At 46.6% G+C, this 21,233-nt stretch overlaps 1 protein-coding gene and 1 long non-coding RNA gene across 2 annotated transcripts in view; one reads left to right on the top strand and one right to left on the bottom strand.

The window, feature by feature from the left end:
• LOC135814335 (uncharacterized) overlaps positions 1–21,233 on the top strand; it is a 167,749-nt gene that overhangs the window by 8,718 nt on the left and 137,798 nt on the right. The gene's annotated exons all lie outside the window — the stretch shown is intronic.
• Positions 1,151–20,647, bottom strand: LOC135814330 (cytochrome b-245 heavy chain-like). Its single transcript, XM_065327436.1, has 20 exons — positions 20,392–20,647; positions 17,434–17,529; positions 17,126–17,236; positions 16,777–16,861; positions 14,437–14,552; positions 13,861–13,888; positions 13,297–13,343; positions 12,693–12,718; positions 12,375–12,455; positions 11,690–11,951; positions 11,091–11,162; positions 10,738–10,800; positions 9,456–9,510; positions 6,388–6,466; positions 5,993–6,029; positions 4,730–4,812; positions 4,215–4,335; positions 2,739–2,813; positions 2,127–2,260; positions 1,151–1,974 (listed from the first exon to the last, which is right to left on the bottom strand). Exons 1-20 carry the CDS (start codon positions 20,437–20,439, stop codon positions 1,851–1,853), a joined length of 1,743 nt encoding a protein of 580 aa, XP_065183508.1. The 5' UTR covers positions 20,440–20,647; the 3' UTR covers positions 1,151–1,850.

Raw genomic sequence — 21,233 nt, 5'->3', positions numbered from 1 at the left:
GTGAAGCGTGACTTGAACACAGCATGAAGTCATTTGGTAATGCGCTACAGAGCCTGCTGCCATCTGAGGCACTCTGCAGTGCTAATGATGCGAGCCTGTGCCTAGTCATATCCTTGCACATCATGTCAACCTACTAATTCCACCACCTGCACCCCAGTAACCATGTAAAAAGGTTATAATACAACAGTGCGGCCTAGTGAAATTCTACCCCTGGACTAGATCTACGTGGTTCTGTTGAGTTGTACTTACAGTGACCGGTGCCAGGTGAATCCCTGGACTGTCACCAATGAACTCATGAACCCATGAACTTTGAACCTACGAAATTTGACCTCACGCATGCGAGCTTAAGAGTTCCAAAAAAGGATGATAACACTGTGCTGGACACGCAAAATTTCGATTGGGGCGGCAGAATTTTAGCGAAAACACTCCTTTCGCTAGATTGTTGAATATCACTGTCGCTAAAATTAGCCGTTTCAAAGTAACTTCATTTGGCATTGTACAGTTCGAAGAGGTGGGATCTGAGTCTTCTGAAGTAAATTTTGCATAGTTGCGATAGAAGACAGCAATTATGGCCGGTCCATCTTGCCAACGTCCATACCCCCTAGCTAAGATGAGGCCCTGCTTACGCAGTCTTTTCCCTTTGCCCACCACTATGCGGTCAACTCGTGCCTGGCATGGAACTAGAACAAACAATGTGCCAATTTGCTTGTCCATGGCAGGGTACCATTCTTTTTCTTCCAGAGCATCCCTTATGTGGAATGCCCTCCCTGCTCGCTTGAAGCGAATTGAAGACATTAGATCATTTTCTACAGAACTTTTGCACGCTCTAAATGACGACAAATTGGCTGTATCCCTATATCCTTTCCTTTCGGAAAGGTCTTTAACCAATACAATAAGGCTTGGGAGTTTTAAAACATGAATACCAACGCACTTGCCCCTTCTGTTCATGTCTTGCCCCGCTCTAGTAATGGTTCATGAATCCGCCCCGTCCACATTCCCTCTCCGTTTTTCTTTCCTTCCAGTTGCATCTTTCCTTTCTGCTCTGTTTTACTTTCTCTTTTCTTTCGTCCCTCTTGATTTTGTACTTTGTACTGTTGAGGCAACGAACTGAAATAGTAAAAACCAAACGAAACCAATGACCAGGGAATCGTCACAGACTTGCTACTACAGTAAGATCCATTTCAGATCGATAAAACATGCATTTCCAGTGTTACTGATCTAATCAGTATTACAACGTGGCTACTTCGAGATAATATGCACATTACTCTACTGCCTGGCGAAATGGCTAGGTGCAGATGATGAGCTTCTGAATAACTGTGCATTAAAGCGAGCACATGCAAAGAAACAGGAGGTGAAGAAGTGGAAATCAGGGTTTGCACAAAGCAGCTATGCATCCAAGCCTATAGTCCGGCTTCAGCTAATATCATAGTCAAATACCTGAATCAGTTGTCAGAACAAGCAAGCAAGCCCACAGCAGTACCTAATAGTATTCAAAAGAGTCAATGCATAGTCAAGGAAGAATTGCTGTAATAATTAATGAGCTGCTGGTGAATCAGCACTTGCAGCCAGCGGTGTGGCAGAGAGTTCAACACAGCAGCAGTACTGTACACACGCATAGTGCTGTGCTGTACATGTTACGCATGCCTCCATGTTCTGCATACACAGCACACCTGACACACCTCAGAAAACAAGTCAAATTGCAAGCACATGTGAGAAAATGTTAAAGAAAATTCAGGTGCAGTTGCACCTCACAACACAGTCAAAAACGGTCAGGTCAACTCCTCCTCTAATAGCTAAGCGCAGCGCATGCACCTCTCACACTCACCATTGGCGTGCAGCACAGCGGCTGCCTAGAAGTTCTCTTTGTTATAGAAGAAGCGTGTTCCAGTGGCCGTGTTGGTGAACTGGTTGCAGATGGTGTGCAGGCGGCTAGACAGTGCCTTGGGACCGCAGAAGAAGACACCAATATCCTCCCTGGAGCACATACACATGCATCACATTGGCCAACCAACAGCAGAACAATACCGTGATTAGGTACACTTCATTTCAAGAATATAACATTATTGTTTACATTACATGCTCAAAGCCCAACGGTGTTAAACTTGTCCGAGTTCGTCTGCACTTACCCAAGGTGGTTGCTGCCAATCGAATCAAAGATCTGCACCCAGTTTGGACGAGCGAACTGCAGCACATTCGCATCTTGCATTTGCACAATGGGGCTGCCGTCCTCGGCCATGGTAGAAGCAACCAGGGCTCTGATCTGCACACACACACGCGGAAATAGGTGCACAATCATCATCGCCATGTCTCCAATACATTTCCTGTATGCTTAAAACACCGAAGGCAGCAGAACTAGAATAGTTCACACGGCCTCATTAGGCATAAGGGCAAGTGGAAGAGGCTGACAAGGACTAACCACTAATTCAGTGCATGACGGAAACTAAACTCGTTTGACAAGGACGAGCGAAAAAAACAACAACTATGAAAATGGCTCTGGACTAGAACACCGTGCATGCTCATATCCACATGCACTCGACTAGAAGAATACATTTGGGGGGGGGGGGGTTATCCCAACGGACAACACTAGGCAGTGTTCTGCCACACCATCAACATAAGGGAAAACTTCTGTGTGTACATTGTCCACAAACAGAGTTTTCCATACTAAGCGAGACCAACAACGGCTCACTGCTATCAAAACTCGCCTTTTCCTTCAAACCTGGTTACGCAAGTTTGCTTACCTGTTCAGCAGTATTGCCAGGTCTAGTAAGATAGATCCGGAATTGGACAAAGTCGCCTCTCTGCTGAGCATTCATCTACCACCCGACATGCAGCACAGCACACGGTACATTTTCAGCACATGCACCAAAGATGGTTAATCAATAAGTTTATCAATGGCTATAGGATATCGCATGGAACACAAGAAAATTTATAGTTTACTCGGGTAAAAGTAGCCTACGCTGTAGCAGTATGGTCGTTCCTACATGCTATATGTAGATTCCCAAGCCCATATCCACAAAATGTATGCCCGCGTATTCAGTGGTCCTTTTTCTGGGCATGGTTCAATACAACAGTCTCAGAGTCTGTGCTCTTTCAGTGGAGCCATCACTGATTGACAGGCCTACTCAAGGTAAGCACTAAAAGCAGTTCTCCCATTGGCTTCCAAGTGTCCATAGTGGTGAAGTGCACTGCTATTTCATATGTTGCAGACAATTCAAACAAGGAGGGAGAGAGACAGGGAAGAAGATAGATGTATAATATATAGATCAGGCGCGTAGCACCGCCGTTGGAGGTGGTGTAGTCGGAGGGGGTCCGGGGGTCTCCCCCGTGATAATTGTGTAATAAGGGAGCAAAATCCTGCATTCTGGGCACTTTTGGCATTGTGTTAAAAAGTGGCTCAGCCAAAGCCGGACCGGCCGTGGACCGGCTGCTACGCCCCTGTAAATGGATAGATAAATAGATGGATGGATGGATAAATAGAGGGGGGATGGAGGCCCCCGGGAGGGAAGGATATAGGTAGGTAGGTGGGTGGGTGGGTAGGTAGGTAGGTAGGTAGGTAGGTAGGGAGGGGGGGGGGGAGAGGGAGAGAGAGAGGGGGGGGGGGGAAGAAAAGAGAGAGGGATGGGAGAGAGAGAGAGAGAGAGAGAGAGAGAGAGAGAGAGAGAGAGAGAGAGAGAGAGAGAGAGAGAGAGAGAGAGAGAGAGAGAGAGAGAGAGAGAGAGAGAGAGAGAGAGAGAGAGAGAGAGAGAAGAGAGGGAGGTAGGGGGAGGGAGGAAGGGAGGGAAGAAGCAGGAAGGGAGAGAGGAAGGAATAGAGGTGGGAAGGAAGAGAGGTAGGAGAAGGGAGAGGGAGGGAGGGAAAGGGACGGAGAGGGAGAGAAAGGGAATGATAGAGGGAATGATAGAGGAAACGAGAGAATGTGAAAAGCAAAAGAAAGAATAGTTGAAAGCCGTTTTGTAACTACTTGTAACCAAAATTACTCCTAAGACGAAAGATATGGACTATTTAGACGTTGAACATGCCCCCGCACTGATACCTATAATGGCTAGTGGATGGTGCAGAGGGACGCATATCAGTTCTAATGTTAACAATGTCACAAAAGCGCAAGTTCCGGTATGGGGAGCAACCAGCTTTCCTAATGTCACAACCATACCAATCTTCATATGGATACCAGGATGCATCACTCTGGAGAGCTACCGTATGATGCATCAACTAACCTGGTCTTCAAGGGAGCGCATCAGATCGGCAAACCACTCAAAGGCAGACAGATCCGAGCAGAGCCAAAAGAAGTAGACTTTCTGCACAGATATGAGTGAGCCAGCCTCCAGTGACTGGTACCTATGCATGCAAACACAACATCAGGTGTACAACTACAACTTGTTGAAGTCTACAAAGGAAGGAGGCAAGTGGAAGCCGAGCAAAGTGAAAGCATGCAAATGGTATGTAATGCATTGGGTCACCTATGTATAATGTGCCTGCAGCCAAGACCGTTAAACCAAGCCTTCCATGCACATCGATACTACTATGATGTAATGTGCACGAAGAGTCTAATATTGCAAACCCACCAGAAAGTTTACCTCTGGGCATACAATGCCCAAGTGAATATCAAGATCCTGACACTGTACACTGTAGGTGTAAGAGTGTAACCTGTATTGATAAGCTGGCAATACTGCTTTCTTCAACAGCACATATCTAAGCAGTGCACCTAGCAACAATAACAACCAACACTCACCAAATGGACTTGAGCACGGATGCAAACGGCGTCACACCAATACCGGCACCAATGCACACGGCTACGCGATGCTTGAACACATCCTGTATCAGCAGATCACACAGCATTGCAAGCAGCACACTTGCAGCAGTGGCAACGATGGAACCAATAGTAGTGACACCACTGTTGCTCAAGAAAGGCTCAATGCTAGCTCTTCACAATAGCCTGACCAATAGTAAAGCTCACACAATCGACATCATACATGGCCCAGTTTGAGAAGCCTGAGGTATAATTTATAACTGTATGTGAGTTGAACTTGGATACTGCATGAGCCAATAATCCAAGTAAAAAGTGACACTGTAACTAGATGATATGCTGTCACGGCGAAGTGCGACAACTAGGCACAGAACTGACAGATTACTAAGACATTCAACGACCTGACACTAGTGACCAGGTGTTTGCTGTCAACATTGGGCCTAGTGTGGGTCTCAATTCTTGACCCTTTCAGTGCCAGAGCGCTTACTACACGGTCTGGCCGGCAAACCCGCTGGCACTACATGCAGTGTTCACTTTGGGCACTAAAAAAATATCGCCATTTCCCTCACCAGTAACGGATTTTCATCATCTTAGGCTCTCTGGAAAGCCGAAGATCTCCTCTTTTGATCCATGGTGCTCAGAGCTCTGTAGGCGCCGGAGAGCGGCCTACAAACACTCCGAAAGCCGCTCCAACGCGCCTTTGTAGTGCTATTCTACGCTCGGAGACAATTTCTTTCGATTTCCAGGCCATACTCAACGTACAGCGACGATTCAAACACCGGCAGAATCAGGCTGTTCTAGCCCTCATTTTGGTGTTTGTCACGCATGGGCTGTGCACTGGGGAGACCCCCCCCCCCCCCCGCGCATTCAAACACGTCGTAAACTTTAGCATGATGTGCGTGACGTCACGGTCACATGCTTGAAATTTGACGTTCATCCGTTTCCCAGACTTCGAGCTTCGGCGCTAGCGTATTTTACTTCGCGCTTTATCTAATGGTACAACAGTGGAAAACTGCGTTCAATAGATTTCCACTGAGTCGTCATACTTCGAAGGATGTTGAATTTGAAGTAGGGAGACCGAAGTTATAGCTGTTGTACAGTGGCCCTCTATGCTCGTTTCTATGCTCTACGCGCGTGACGAGTTATCTCGTCCTTGGCCATTAAGGGTGGTTGTTTCGGGTCCTTGGCACTGAAAGGGTTAAAACTTAAAAGGGAGACTGATGTTTGCTTTCTTTGACTATCACTAACCTCACTAGCCGTTCCAAAGGGTCCATCGATCAGCAATCTGGAGAAAATCACACCAATCACGTTATAATCTGTCGCCTGCCTGATCATGGGATGGAGGTGCCCCACGGAAACAGGAAGAGGATCCGCATTTATTCATTTCTAATCTGGACATTGCTCCTCAATAGAACTGGCAAGAACTAAGAACTTAGAAGTCCTAGATGTGTGACTGCAGTATGGACAGTGACGGGTAGTGGGTGACGTGCAAATTTGTATACTTGACCGCAGCACCCTTCTGACTAGAAGAGGCTGCTTGCATACGACGTAACGCCGGTATGTGCATACATGTACTGTGACACTATGCCAGAGAAAGAGTACATGCATGTACTGTGACACTATGCCAGAGAAAGAGTACTCACTTAGGGGGTGCGCTGATCGGTGGTGGCTCATCCTCTGCCTTGCCACTGACATTCATGCCACATCTGCGAGCCAAGTTCTCTGCAAAAAGCACACATTTCACACGGTGATGATACGTCTACCTCTGAAGTACATACACATGTTTGAATTCCAAGGAAGATGATGTACGGTACCTGACAGCTAATTCCAATCTAATTGAAAGTCAGTGCAGTCTGCTTTGCAGTCTGCTTTGCAGTCAACACGTCGTCATACAAATACACCCGCCATCCCGCTATCCCGCTATCCTTCCAGACGTGTACATGCACTGATATCGCTGGTAACTAACACGTAGGGATGATAATCTGGTCACGACACATGTACTGATTCGAGGGTAATATAGCGGTGACTCAACTCCTTTTTCAACTGCATAGAGCGGTTGTCAGTTGACAAAACCCCTTTTCTTCTTTTTAATAATGCAGTTGCGTGATGTCCACAACTTTCTTAGTGAAGAAAAAAAGGAGAAAATGATGCCCGATACGGGACTTGAATCCTTTGTTGTCCCTGCCCTTTTGGCACGTGTGTGCCCCTTTTGGCACGTTGGTGCGGACCGCGCGCGGACTGCGCCGGTTGGAGATTATCGTACATGTTCTTGTTGTTGTGCGCATGCTTGCATGCTTATCGTGCGCATTCTGGTTGTTTTGGGTGCCTTCTTCCTGAGACTCTCCTTGGAACAACAATGATAATCTGTCCTCTGAGTGTGGCGTACGTGTGATGTATGAATAAGAGAGTAATCGGAAGGGCTATCGTGCGAGGGATTAAAACCCCCCGACGACAATTGGCGCCCAGCTAGTGGCATCGTTCCCCACGACCCTGAGATCGTTTTCGTTTTCGCCGTGGCTTCAAATCTTGCCTTCTCCACGCGTCCTCGCCATGGCTCCGCTTTGCTCCATCTTCTCAACCCTGTCCTCGGAGCTCCTACTCAGGTGAGCCTGCTTTGTCTGCCCTGCGTAATGTTTTGTACCTTGTACGTAGTTCTCCTGGTACTAGTCTTCGATTTGGGATTTTCAAATAATTGTTTCGCTTCGTGGCATTGAAGTCCCGTGTTGTTCTCTTGTGTACAAGTACCTCGTTCGAGCCCCGCTCCTGTTAGTACATGATTGTGGCCCACGTTGTGTGTGCGGTGTTTTGAACCAGTGGCAGTGTACATTGTCGCCCTCCGGCCTCTGGCTGTTCGAGTGGTCGTGTGCACTGTGTTTTCACACCTTCTGACTTGAAAGTTCTGTTGTCCGTGCTGTCGTGCTTGCTCATCGTGTTGCTTGGTACGTCATCATGGTAGTCAGCATGGGTAGCTTTGCTCGTGTTTGCTTACTCGCTCTGTGTTGTGCACTGGTGCACGTCGTTTCGGTGTCGTCGGACTGCTCCGATCCTGTGTCGTCCGATTTGTTTCAGTTTGGTAGATGTCCCCATCGATTTACTCGATGTGGTGGCACTCCGTCGTTTCCAGTTTCAAGTACAAGTGCTTTCTTTTTCGTTTTACTAGTAATCATGTTTTGTGTCGAGCGTTTTAGTGCTCCGCCTGGTTGTCCCGCTCATGTGGAATGGCTGACGCCCAATGGTGTAACATGCTTCTGAGATTCTCGTTGACGGTCCGGGTGGCAATATTTCTGTGAGTGTGTTGTTTGGTATTTGTGTTTTGGCACGTGGGTCTCTTCATTTCACCTAGGGGGGGCGTCCGATCATGGTGAGCCACGGTCTGCCTGGTGGGCTGGTGGGATCCAGCGCTTATTTGTATCGGTTCGCCTTGCAGGTGTTCGGTTTCCGTGTTTTGCTGGCTGGCCTTTGTGCGTCCCAGTAGGGTTCAGGACGGTGTTTTTTTTGTGTTTCGTGAGCGGATGTGTTTCACGCGTGATATTCAGGTTCAATCCCTGTGGGTTTTTTCAGGTTAGAGACCTGTGGTTTTTTCAGGTTAGAGGCCTGTGGTTATTCAGGGTAGCGCCCTGTGGTTTTTCTATGTTAATTTTTGTTTGCGTATTGGTGACCGATTTGTTTGTGTGCTATCTGGTGTCCTCATGGATAGACTGCCCCTGTATCCGTAGGCGTGTTCAATGTTGCTGTTCTGCCATTCCTTCTTGTGGTTTTTCTTGTCTGAATTTTGGCTCCTAGTATTGCTGAGATGTTTGCGTCAGTCCGTGTTTCTTTCTTTCTGTGTATGTCTCTGTGAGTTTTCGTAGCCCCATCGGCTGCGCGATGGTTTTCCGGACAACTCCTGTGCTGTCAGATGACTGGTCACCCGGTTCAGCTGCCGCGGTCTTCGCAGTAGCGTCGGTTTGCCTTGGCTTCACACCAGGGCGAGGTGGTTGTTTTCCGGGGGCCCACGCCTGAAAGATGGCGGTTCCCTCTATAGGTGGGCCCAGTCTGTTTTCTTTCCACCCCTTTGCTTTGGCTTTTCCCTCGTTGTCCGGAGTTACTAATGTATCCTACTGTTTTGGCCCTGCGTATCTGCATGTGTATGTTGTTCACATTTGATTTCTTTTTCTCCTGTCTGTCTTCTCGTTTTCTTTTCTTTTCTCCCATCCTCAGGAGAGGATGCATTTTGTTTCATGTGGAAGTATGTTGTCCCTGCCCTTTTGGCACGTGTGTGCCCCTTTTGGCACGTTGGTGCGGACCGCGCGCGGACTGCGCCGGTTGGAGATTATCGTACATGTTCTTGTTGTTGTGCGCATGCTTGCATGCTTATCGTGCGCATTCTGGTTGTTTTGGGTGCCTTCTTCCTGAGACTCTCCTTGGAACAACAATGATAATCTGTCCTCTGAGTGTGGCGTACGTGTGATGTATGAATAAGAGAGTAATCGGAAGGGCTATCGTGCGAGGGAAAAGAAACCCCCCGACGACACCTTGACACTCAGATTAAATCTGAAATTTCTCGAAATCGTATCTACCTTTCTGGTAGCAAGAGACACATACATAACCCCGAGTGTGTGCAACTCCCACATCCACTATGGCCTGCAGTATCCTGCTAAACTTCCGCTTTTGGGAAGTGAGGCTTTCGGATGCAAACAAATTTCTGACATGCAAGAACCCATGACAGTACCTGTCCAGTCACCAACGATGCGGATATGCACACTGAAACAGTCTTCTTCTGGAGACTAGGCAAGTGGAACAAAACACACAGCATGTATGGCAAGCATCGTCAAACCAGACTGGGCAGTGTTCGAATCGCCGCGGTGCTTATGTTCATCATTGTGCACGGCAAGCAATGTACGCTCCATGCAGTTAGTAACGAGAGAGCTTGGAAGCTCAGGGCCCTACGCTATGCTTTTTTGCCTTGATGACCTAGACAAAAAAAAGCATAGGGATGTTATAAATTCTTTAAAAAAAATCCTTATTTTTTAATACATAACCTGGGATTCGAACCCGCACTATCGCGCCCTGCATGCATTCCCCGATACACTTTGCATACATATTAATTCTTCCAAGTTGCTTCACATTATGATCTTGCATTTGAAAGCCCTATTTGAATATGCATTGTGGCCAGCCGTCTTTGATGGTACGGTACGGTAGGGATAGGTACGGGACAGGTACGATCGAGGGTAATACGACACCGTCTGCCGTACGTACCATCAAACACAGCTGGCCACATACAGCTGGCCGCAATATTCAAATAGGGCTTTCAAACGCAAGATCATAACGTGAAGCAACTTGGAAGAATGGGTATGAATGCGAAGTGTATGGGGGAATGCATGTAGGGCGATAGTGCGGGTTCGAATCCCAGGATATGCCTGAAAAAATAGGAGAATTGAAAAATTTATAACATCCCTATGATTTTTTTGCCGACAGATACGGGATAGCGCCAGGCGTGACACAAACAAACAAACAAACAAACACACACACAAATACCAAATTAAAGCTGTGTGGACCCTGGCTAGCGCCAGACGTTACTGAAGTAACGTCTTCTGCATAGCTACGGGAATAATAATAATAATAATAATAATAATAATAATAATAATAATAATAATACCACAGCACGCGTAATAATATAATTATGTGGGTATAACTATACGTTCCGCTTCTGTCCTATCTCCTATGATCAAATTCCATTATCAAGATATTAAATATGGTGCACTGATGACCTGTGACGTCAGATCATGGATTGCAGTTCGTTGTAGTACAGGCCAAACACACGGGGTGTGCTGACCGCTGTACATGTCCCTACAGCCCGCTTAGAACTGTGAATCTGGTGTCAGCCAAGTCAGTCTCTCCGTGAGTGACATTCATCCTGCAAGCGACTGTCTAACCCTGTGCATGCCGGCATGTTCCCACACGTTGCATTAAACAACAGACACAGACACATGTATAACACATTGTAAACTCACCGAGGACAATGTGAACGGATGCCACTCGAGCGGTGCAATCTCTGGTGCTTGGATGAACACATACTGTAGTGGAGAGAGACATGGAGAAACATGCAGTAAGCATTTTGATAACATACGGGACAGCTACACCTCTATCCCATGACTACTCTTTTGGCACATTGGAGCCGTGCAATGACCATTCCAGCAATACCTGATTGGTGGTCTTGGTCATTGCCTAGAATTTCGAACTGTGTCACTAGACGTGTCCACTACGAGCCCCCTACTCCAAGGGTGCAGGCATCAGTGGAGCCCGCATATTCCTATTCACAAAGTGTCCACATGACAATCCTGTGCAGTGATGTAATGCATCTCACCTGACCCACGTCGGCATAGAACCCTTCCTTCTGCATTTGAATCTCCAGCACCTTGGATGGATGTTGCACCACCTAGAACAAACACAGTAAGCGAATGGTCACAGCAGAGCTATTACTACGCTGCAGCAGCCTACCACATGTAGTCTAGGCAGCTTTAAGCTCACTTCCTTCAGTATCTGTTGTCTCCGCATTGTGACACAATTCACCTTGCTTTCAGTAGTTCGGGAGCACAAAGAGGGCATCACGGTAACATATTTTTGTTCTTTCTGTTTGGTATTAGGGACCATCCGTAAATGTCAAACTTCTTTCACCAAACGAATTATTTTAGTTTAGACCCAACCCCTCCCTCCCTCCCCCTCAGAACGTAAAAATTGTTGACATATGCATGCATATACAACAAAAGTCGCAAGTGTGTCACTGCTCCTATGGCCATGTACATGTATCGAAGTTTTCTGAAACGAAATTGGTCAACCCCCTCCCACCCCATAACGAAATTATTTCGTTTCGTGAAAAAAGTTCGATAATTATGGACGACCCCTTAGGAAAATAAATTTCATTGGAAACGGCAGACAAAAGATGAAACAATAGCTGTTGCATACCCGGCAAATGGTGGCCGGATGCCAGGAGCGCCAAATGCGGATAACCCTCTCCAGGAAGTAGAGGGCAAGCGGTCCTACCACCCACTTCCATGATTGAGCTCCAGCGTGGCTGAACGTCGCCGTGTTCAAATCGCACTGGTTGCGGTCGCCGGATCCATCGATGATGACCGTCTCGCATGTTCCGTTGGCGAACCTCCGATTCCTACTGTAGCAGAATTCAGGATTGTGCTCATCCGTGTTGTTCTGCCCAACGATCAATTCCCTGGTTACCGAGCACACACATGGTGATAAGAAGAAATCAATTCCCTGGATATCGAGCACATACGGTATTCAAGAAATAGTAGTTTGTTAGGTTGCCTCATGATCACAAGAACTTGATCGGCAGCAATCAACAATAAGAATTACAAGCTGCCATCACAAGAATGGGGAGTGGCCAAGCAAACTTTCCCCAACGCCAGGAATATACTTGTGCAACAATCAGTTAGCCTCCATTCATGCTTTACCAGAGCTGCTGACACACATGTATACTACTGTTAATAGCAATTTTTTAACATATGCTACAAACATATAAGCTGGCAGCAAAACACATAATCATATCATATTGCTGACAAAGCAGCACACTGAAACGGTAATGGGGACACTGTATCCGTGACTAACAAGCTCAGTCTAACCGACAATGTCTCACCCAAAGCCATGAGCTAGGAAGGCAGCAAAGAAGATGAGGAACAAGTGATGAGTGTACCAGAACACTTCAAAATAGGAGCGCCTACACGGACACAGCAAACACAAGCACAGGAACATAACCGTATTGCAAATACGCCGGGTTTATCACAACTCTAAGCATTCACCAGTGCAGAGACCACGCTTGTCAGTTAGAAATTGTGACTGTATCAGTAATAGTTAGACACACTGATGGCAAGCAGGTCTAGTACTGTTTGTACAGAATAGATGGATACCAGACACATGTACGCCGTGCGGCCCAGTCAATGTTCCCGTTACTTACCGGATGACCTCAATTGACGATGTGATCTGCACACAAGGAGAGAGGAGAACACGAAACAGGAACGCCGTAAACTGAACAGCGAGTCTAATCAAGTCTTTGGTTATCCATTTAATCTACCCGACATGTGCCTCGATACAGGCAATAGTAGATAGGAAACCAGTGGAACAATGTGTTAAGATACATCCAATATCTTTCATGAATTCCCCAGCCACCGGTTGGAACCATGTCCTTAGTGCACACTGGTAATCAGAGAACATTTAGCTGAAGTGACCCAATAGCTGGTAGTTGGGTCTGCGGCGTGTACACTGTCGCTGTGCACTGGAACAAGCGGTGTCATGACTTCACACACATTACGGGTGTAGCAGCCGATTCGGTTGGCCAAACTTTGCCATCGGACCACTATTCAAGGAGCCAAATGTTAATGATATGGCAAGAGAGGGATGATGGAGTAGAACAGACAGGCAGTGACAGATGTCTACTGAAGTATTTATACTGTACTGGTCATGTCATCTTTAGTAAATTGCCAGGACTAATTCTACAGCATGACTACATATTCACACAAACTGGGCTACTGACTTTATATATTTTTAAACTTGAGCCTTACCATTAGGAAGAAAACGGCGAGAATGATAAACCCAGTGAAGCCAGCCACTTTGACACAGAGAACAGAGAGAGACAGAGAGAGACAGAGAGAGAGACAGAGAGACAGAGAGAGAGAGAGAGAGAGAGAGAGAGAGAGAGAGAGAGAGAGAGAGAGAGAGAGAGAGAGAGAGAGAGAGAGAGAGAGAGAGAGAGAGAGAGAGAGAGAGAGAGAGAGAGAGAGAGAGAGAGACAGAGAGAGAGAGAGAGAGAGAGAGAGAGAGAGAGAGAGAGAGAGAGAGAGACAGAGGGCAGGTTTAGATAGGGCAACCAGTGGTGCCAGGTCTACCATGTGCTTCAAAATGGCATAATATTATGATTGTATATCTTTATGGTTGTCAGCTCGGCCTATTTAGCTCGTAGCTGTACTGATGAGGCCTTTATGGCCAAAACAGCTTGCTGTCTACAGCATTTGGGCGATTATATGTATATCTTTAAAAAGTTCGTGACATGTGGAAGAGTGCATGTAACAGCAAACAGAAATGCAGTGTGTGATATTACGAATATCATCATGTATGAGATGCCATACCTGTTGCCCACATAATGATGATGGGATCCTGCGAATCGTTTGGACAGAAAGAAAACAGGAAAAGAACGAGAATGATCAGTGGGAAAGCCAGCAACATCATTCGAAAGTATTACTTATTGCTGTGCTTTTATTAAAAATCGTTCAACCAAACATGCAAAGGTGCCTTCTCACAAGGAGATTGCTTGACGTCATAACATGACCCACATCCCAATGAGCCCAATCACCACATTGCCATGTTGATATTCTACTCAGCCTTAGCCACCAACATGATGTGACACATACCATGTACCGTATTCTACCGGTTATAAGTCGACCCCCAATACCTGGAGCCTCGATTTACAGGTTCAATATCAGTAAAGATCATCAATAGCGGATAAAGTCAGTTTTAGGTCATAAAGGGTTGACTTATAACTGGAAGAATAATGTACTCCACATATGTTAAATTGTCTTGGTCGAAGGTTACAGTGAAACATTCAGAGAACACTATCAGTCCAACATCAAGCTGCAGTACTGGCACATGAGTACTTGACAGAGCGGCCACCCGTGACCGGAGACAACACTCTCACCATCACTTACATTTCCCGGCCCTCGCACAGGGTTAGACATTGGTGGAATGCAGGTCATGCCAGGGTTCTCCTCCCAAACGGTCACCACGCGATGGTAGTTCCAGAAGTGAGCTCCGGTGTGAATGGCTGGGAGAAAAGGGAATGCGAAAAACACCTGCTACTGCAAAGCTAACAATACCGTATACCAACAACCCAGTATACCAACAACCCAGTATACCAACAACCCAGTATACCAACAAACCATACAAGTCTAATACTAAAATCATTACCTCCAACTGTTGTTGTTTGTCAACACTGGAATAAACATGTGACATGAAGAGTGAAACCTGTCTAAGCCAGCCCCCCCCCCCCCTTTCCCCGGAAAACACAAGGTCACGGCATACAGGTGGTCCGCTTACCCAGGGTCATATTAGTGGAAATGATACCTTTGCCTTTGGTTCTGGATTTTGTGGTCCTATCAAACAGGTGGTCACCTTATCAGAGTGGTCACCTTGACAGGGTGTACAGGGTGGTCACCTTATCAGAGTGGTCGCCTTGACAGGGTATACAGGGTGGTCACCTTATCAGAGTGGTGGCCTTGACAGGGTATACAGGGTGGTCGCCTTGACAGGGTATACAGGGTGGTTGCCTTGACAGGGTATACAGGGTGGTCCTAAGTTATTATGTACTGGAAGGCTTCCAACCAGACACTGTTTTAGACATGATGAGGTCAGTTTCAGGTACGGCATGCCAAACGATTTCATAGCATCCAGTCTTCTGTATGGATGCAACGTTGCTTTGCCTTTGCCCAAGGAGGCTATGACGCCAGACTCCCAAATCGAACATGCTCCGCAGTCCGATGTTTTCTCAGCACCGAAACACCACCTCCAGTTCTCCCTTTGGGCTGGATTTCAGCTGCTTAAGATCATCCCTTTGGGCTGGATCAGTTCAGCTGCTTAAGATCACATGATCACATTAGGTCTATCTACATGCTCCCCCATCTGAGCGGTACCGGCCTAGATTTCCCCAAGCAGCTCATGTGCTAATGGAAGAGGCTGACTTTGAACTAGTTTGAAGAGAACGCAATGGTGGATGTTATCTCCAGGATCTTCGCTGAAATCCTGTCAAGAACTGGTTCTGATTTGGTAGCTCAACTGGCACCGTTATTATTATACCCTACAAGCTTTCCAACCGTGGCGCTGCACCCGATGGGTCTATCCATGCACCTGCTGGCATTGTACCGTGCATGGGAACAAGGTGCATGCAACAATGCTGACATTGGCTCAGCCGCTGGGCCCACCGGCGCACACAGGCTGCATAGCTCTTGTCGGCGTCAAGTCTCGGTTCAGACACCAACGAGGAACTCATATCAACGCAAAGTACAGGGAAATAAAGAGGAAGATTGGCAGAATCAAGACGATCGCAACCAACATGGAAAGATGAACATGCATAGCGAAAGCCTAACAATTGGCCCCCAGCAGCAGCTCGAAACACCACAACGACCCTGAGCGGACTGCCTTCAAGTAGACGCGGGCTGCGGCACTGGCTACGGCACAACCCATATGGCATTTTACATTCCGTTGCGTCTCATGTGGCCTTCAAACACTACACATGATCTAGCGTCAGTCACGGCCTTCATCGATACTGGTGCCTCGGTTTCGATCGTTTCCCTCTCTTTCCTACAATCCATCCACTTTCCTCTGGACGTCATGGCGTGTCTCTTGCCATCAGTACGACTGGTATATGCCATAGGTGTACCAATACCAGTCCAATGTCAGCTGGTTCTAAACAAAACCATCCACCAGATAACCAGATAGTACACCTCTTGTCACACTGAGTTATTACAGCGTTGGTCGACTAAGGCACGATTGAGAGACTGAGTCTCCGAAGTTATCCTCGGCGTTAACACACTGGTTGAGCAACATATCGTCCTCGATTTAACGCAATTGGACCGATTCAAGGTCAAGCCTTGGAACACAAGTGCTCCTTCCTGGCAAGGCATACTTGCCAGGAAGTGAGCGACGCGCTGGCCTAAGCGGTTAGGGTGACCATGCCGGTCAAAGGTAGTCACCCTCAATGCATGGCCGATATGTTTGAGCAGATGATCGTATGGATAGAAATACGAAGAGAACTTCAAGCAATGGAGTTCCATGTCGAAGCAATTGCAAAAGTTGGAGATGGAGATTGTGAGTTCGTGTCTCACAAGAACGCACCTGGTCCTGGATGAAACCAATATCAAGCAACGCAGGCTCAGTGCAGGTGGCCTCAAGCGCAGTCTTCTGGAGACAAGTGGAAACTGTCTTTCAAGAAGTAGTACCATCACACAATACAGGTCCAAAGGCCGATATGTGCACTTTCATTTCCCACTCACCTGACCAGAAGAGGATAGCCCACGCCAGGGTTTTGTGAAATGTCAAGTTCTTGTCCAAAAGTCGCCTCATCCATCTCCACACACCCTGTGAGGATAAAACACCACATACCAAAAAGGCACTCTTTCAGTGTTTGTATTGTTAGATAATGCAATGCCGCCAGAAGGACTGTGTAATGGCAGCCAAATATGCGTGATTTTCTAAAGGAAAGAGCAGCGTGATTGCACAAGCACAGGTTACCTGGTCATACTGAGAGTTGGCAAGCTACATGGATGCAGAGGAAACACTATCACATAGCCTGTGCAGCGTATGTGCCACTGGCATGACACTACTACTACTACATCTACTCACTATTCCAGAACCTCGCACAAGCGATATCAAGTTTCTGCAGACAGGCAGTAGGATCAAGGTGCAGTTCAGATTGATGGGCACGGCCGCACCACGAGCTAAGCATAATCCCACCTGCAAACACAGCATCAAGCAAAAAGTACCGATACTCAAAAGGTCTTAAATATGACCTGGACTGGTCACATAGAACTTCCAAATATCACAATAGTCAAGGTCCCACACAGCTAATGATTTCTGCAGAATCATCCAAAACAAAACAAAAACAAGCAAAACTTTCTACACAGCGGGTGCAAGCTAAAGGCTCCACCTACCCCGATGTATCGACGCAAGTACCAGAAGTCATCTGCTGTCTCGAAAAAGTGGCAAAACCAGGCGAATAGAAATATATTCAAGCCTATCCATATGGCCTGCGGTAGAGAAGGTAGGAACAACAGTCAAACAGCTTGCATTTAAATTCACACAACTCAAAGCGCCTACGCTTGGATGGACAGGTGGCATGACAGAAGTGAATTATGTCAGCGCATGTACAGTGCGTATCGGTTATAGCGTAGTCGTGTAAAAGAATATACTGCCTACAAGAATGAACTCTCATGTTTTCATAATTATAACATGGGTTTCAAGTGCACATTTATTCTTACAAAATACAAGCAATTTTATCGTATAGTAGAATATATCGGTCCTAAGAATGGACTTTGTGTAGCGAAACATGCCAGATCATTACTTAGTGTATCGCCTGTAGTAATAACATCTGTCCAATGCAGTTCTGATCTGACTCGCGTTGCGTCGTAGTGCTGCAGGTTCAACTGTTGCGGTCAGGTAACTCATGTTGCATAGCCACATGGTAAGCCAATGGAACTATGACCAGCCGCATGCACAGTAGCACTACGTTGCATGTACGATAATCTTCCTGCCTCCGTGCACATGCATATGATATGTCACACTTGATTTAGTGTGTGTAAGAAATATCGGAACTAAGAATAGAAAGTCGTTTTTCAAACACCCACGCTATAACCGATACCTACTGTACTAGTAGTTAGTTGAGAGTTCGTTCAGGTCTACCAAGTACTATGGCCATGATCCGGCTTACATGGCTGACCAGATACAGCACTCCAGTAATAACACAGGCTGGTGGCCTTTTTTAAATCTATCTTAGCCTGGTGCTATTGTACATGTACTATGGACATCATGAGCAATGCCATAAGCTGTTGCTCCAGGATTTGACCATACCGTAGAATCGTACGAACACAAGTCCAGGTTTCAGGGGCGCACTAGCAGAATGCCCCCAAATACTGCCAGCCCATGTTCTGGTAAAACCCCATCCCCTGGCACGAGCCACCAAAGAAGAATACGTACAAACTAAAATCACTACTGTAAACTGTCAGTGTGTGGGAAACATTAAGTCAGCACTAGTTGAGGGAATGGAAAAAGGGGAAAAAGTCTGAAGAAAGAATTGACTGTCACCACCAGGACTCAAACCAAGGACCTTCGCTTGAGGCCAGCGATGATGTAGCTTTCATCCCAGCAGAGACGGTTCAACATTTGGGACAGTTCAACAATTTGGCAAACATTTGCTAGACATTTGCGAATACAAATGGCTGCACTCTGCTTTTCGCATTGATTGGGGACAATACATGTATGCAACTGTAAGATCAAATCGCAAATTCCTCATCGTGAAGCAGTGTGACTTTTGCAAACGCACATTTTGCGAGTTGGGAAAGTTTGTCGCTTTTTTAGTACGTGAACACCATGGACAAAATATAAAAGACATGTCAATCGCCATTGACATTCAGAACCTGATCATCACACGTTTTACAAGCCCACCAACGTTAAAAAGAATGCATACTAGTATGTATGGGTAGTTGGGGCACTCTGCATCATGCTCCGCCAAATCAAGCACCACAATCAAGCCCACTGGAAGTCTCAAAGAAAAGCAACTACAGTCAAGCCTCGTTAGGACGAACACAAATAAGGCGACCTTTCCTTTAGTACAAACTAGGGCCAATCCTATGGTTGGCCAGGCATCATATCAAGTCAAAATTATTCGTTTACTGCGAACACTGTACGGCGAACTTTCGTGAAGACGAACTAATTTCAAGCGTGATTCGAATAAAATCATCGTGTAGTACGAACTTTCGGTCCTTGTGGGTACCCTGGCTGTAGTTTTTGTCCGATAGTCGAGGCCTAGTGTACAGGCAAAACATGTTACAAGGCGGATGTAATGCTGTCATGAATTCATTGCAAATTGTACTTACCTGTTGCTGGGTTATGTTATATAAAAAAATGTTTTACATTTGCCACAGCATGCACCTTCACATAATATTATATACAATCCATATCCTCGGAGTAAAAACACTTTCTCTGTCCTCCTATTGTTTGAACCAGCTCTACCTCTCGGTATTGAGCACTCTCTTGGACAGACTGGAACCTCTCTGTTTTACAATCCATAACTTATGATATGCATATCAATTATTTTGCCAGATCTGGATAAGAAGAACTCCGGATAAGACAAACAAACGTGTTCAGTCCCTTGAAGTTCGTCCTAACCAGGTTTGACTGTATAACTCTCCAAGCACAAACTTCCAAAGTATCCACATTGTGGACCATCACTGTAAAACATTCCAACAATGCACTGATTCAGTGACTGCCTGATCATGCTGATAGAACTGAGCTCCGTTTCGCGACTTTTGATCTCACTGACACCGTGAGTCCCAGATTCCAGTGCACCGTGATGTCCACCAATGGCACCATGCACATGCATGCGCACGTCAATCTACGAAACCCCCAAGTAATTATTCCGGACTTCCAACTACAATAATTAGCGTCTTGGGCCGCATTGGAGTACAACTAACTTGAATCTTGCACAAAGGGCAACACTGGCAAGTCGTCAGATAGATTTTACTCCAGCGATGGCTGCGTGGCAGGGGTTACTGATAGCAGTAGCGACATAGTCATATCGCCCGACCCAGCGCACACCCGTACATGGGTTCCTATCGATCCTCCAAATTCATGCAACGCGACACGTGTTTTCCGAAGTACCATGACCAGTGCAAAATGTAACAGTATTTGAGGCTCTACTCATACCGGAGAAGTAACTACTACCTAACTGCGAACAATCCTCCTCCTCTTTGCAAAGGCACAAAAGTCCGTACCGACAAAACGGAAATGAAGAAAATCACTGCTGATGGGTGAAGGCACTCAGTCACAGTCAGTGGGCAGCAAAAGAAATCACTGAGACTGATAATCATCACGACGGCGAGCAGTTGACTTACCGTGAAAGCCCACCTGGGCCCTTCGTTCACCAACCACTTGCTAACCATGGTCGTACGGATAGTGTACGTCCACCAAGTTGAAGGTCAGCACCTTGGCCGTCTAACTCCAAGGCGTTAGGAAGCGGAGAGGCAAAGACTGTCCTGTCGGTTGTCAGCGACGGCTTCCTTTCCGAAAGTGCCGAATGTGACAATGCCCCCGGTGTTTGCAGAGGCTGTGTTCTTCCCTTGGCGAGTTCGCCATGTCCGGATCGCAGACTTTCCGACCTGACCCGGCCTTGCCCATCATATAGCCTGCCTCTCCGCTAGGCTCTGGCAGTAGCTGTGCCGTTTCACATCCACGGCACGCATTGAGCACGATGATCCCATTCATATTCAGGATGCAACTAAACAGTGATTTCCTAAAGCATCCATGATCCAGCACACATTCAAGTGCTTTAGGGAAGAGCCCAACCTTCTCTCATCACATTATACCTGCTATTAGCTACCATGGCTGAAGTGGCTAGCGAGGAAGCTCTAAGTGGCTTTGAGAGCCACCCGGAACAGCCACACATCGTACAACAAAGTATCTTCCTTGTCCTTGATTGAAAAGAAACTGCAGTGCAGGTAGTTTATAACAATGACATTATGTACAGGATCAGGCGGGAGTGTAGTTATTACCTGTAACGGGAACTGAAACCCAACACAAATCTATAAAGATGGCAAGTACACGGTGGTGCAACAAAAATCACCAAACGTTACGTAAGCACTAACAATGTTGAAACATGGTTGCAGCCTGCAGGAGACAAACTACAACAAGACACTAGTAATCTACCGTATTATCTCTAATATAAGCACAGTCTCCA

This window comes from Sycon ciliatum, chromosome 4 (assembly GCF_964019385.1).
Source record: "Sycon ciliatum chromosome 4, ocSycCili1.1, whole genome shotgun sequence".
In the NCBI taxonomy this organism is placed as follows: domain Eukaryota; kingdom Metazoa; phylum Porifera; class Calcarea; order Leucosolenida; family Sycettidae; genus Sycon; species Sycon ciliatum.
This window is presented reverse-complemented; position numbering and strand designations above follow the sequence as displayed.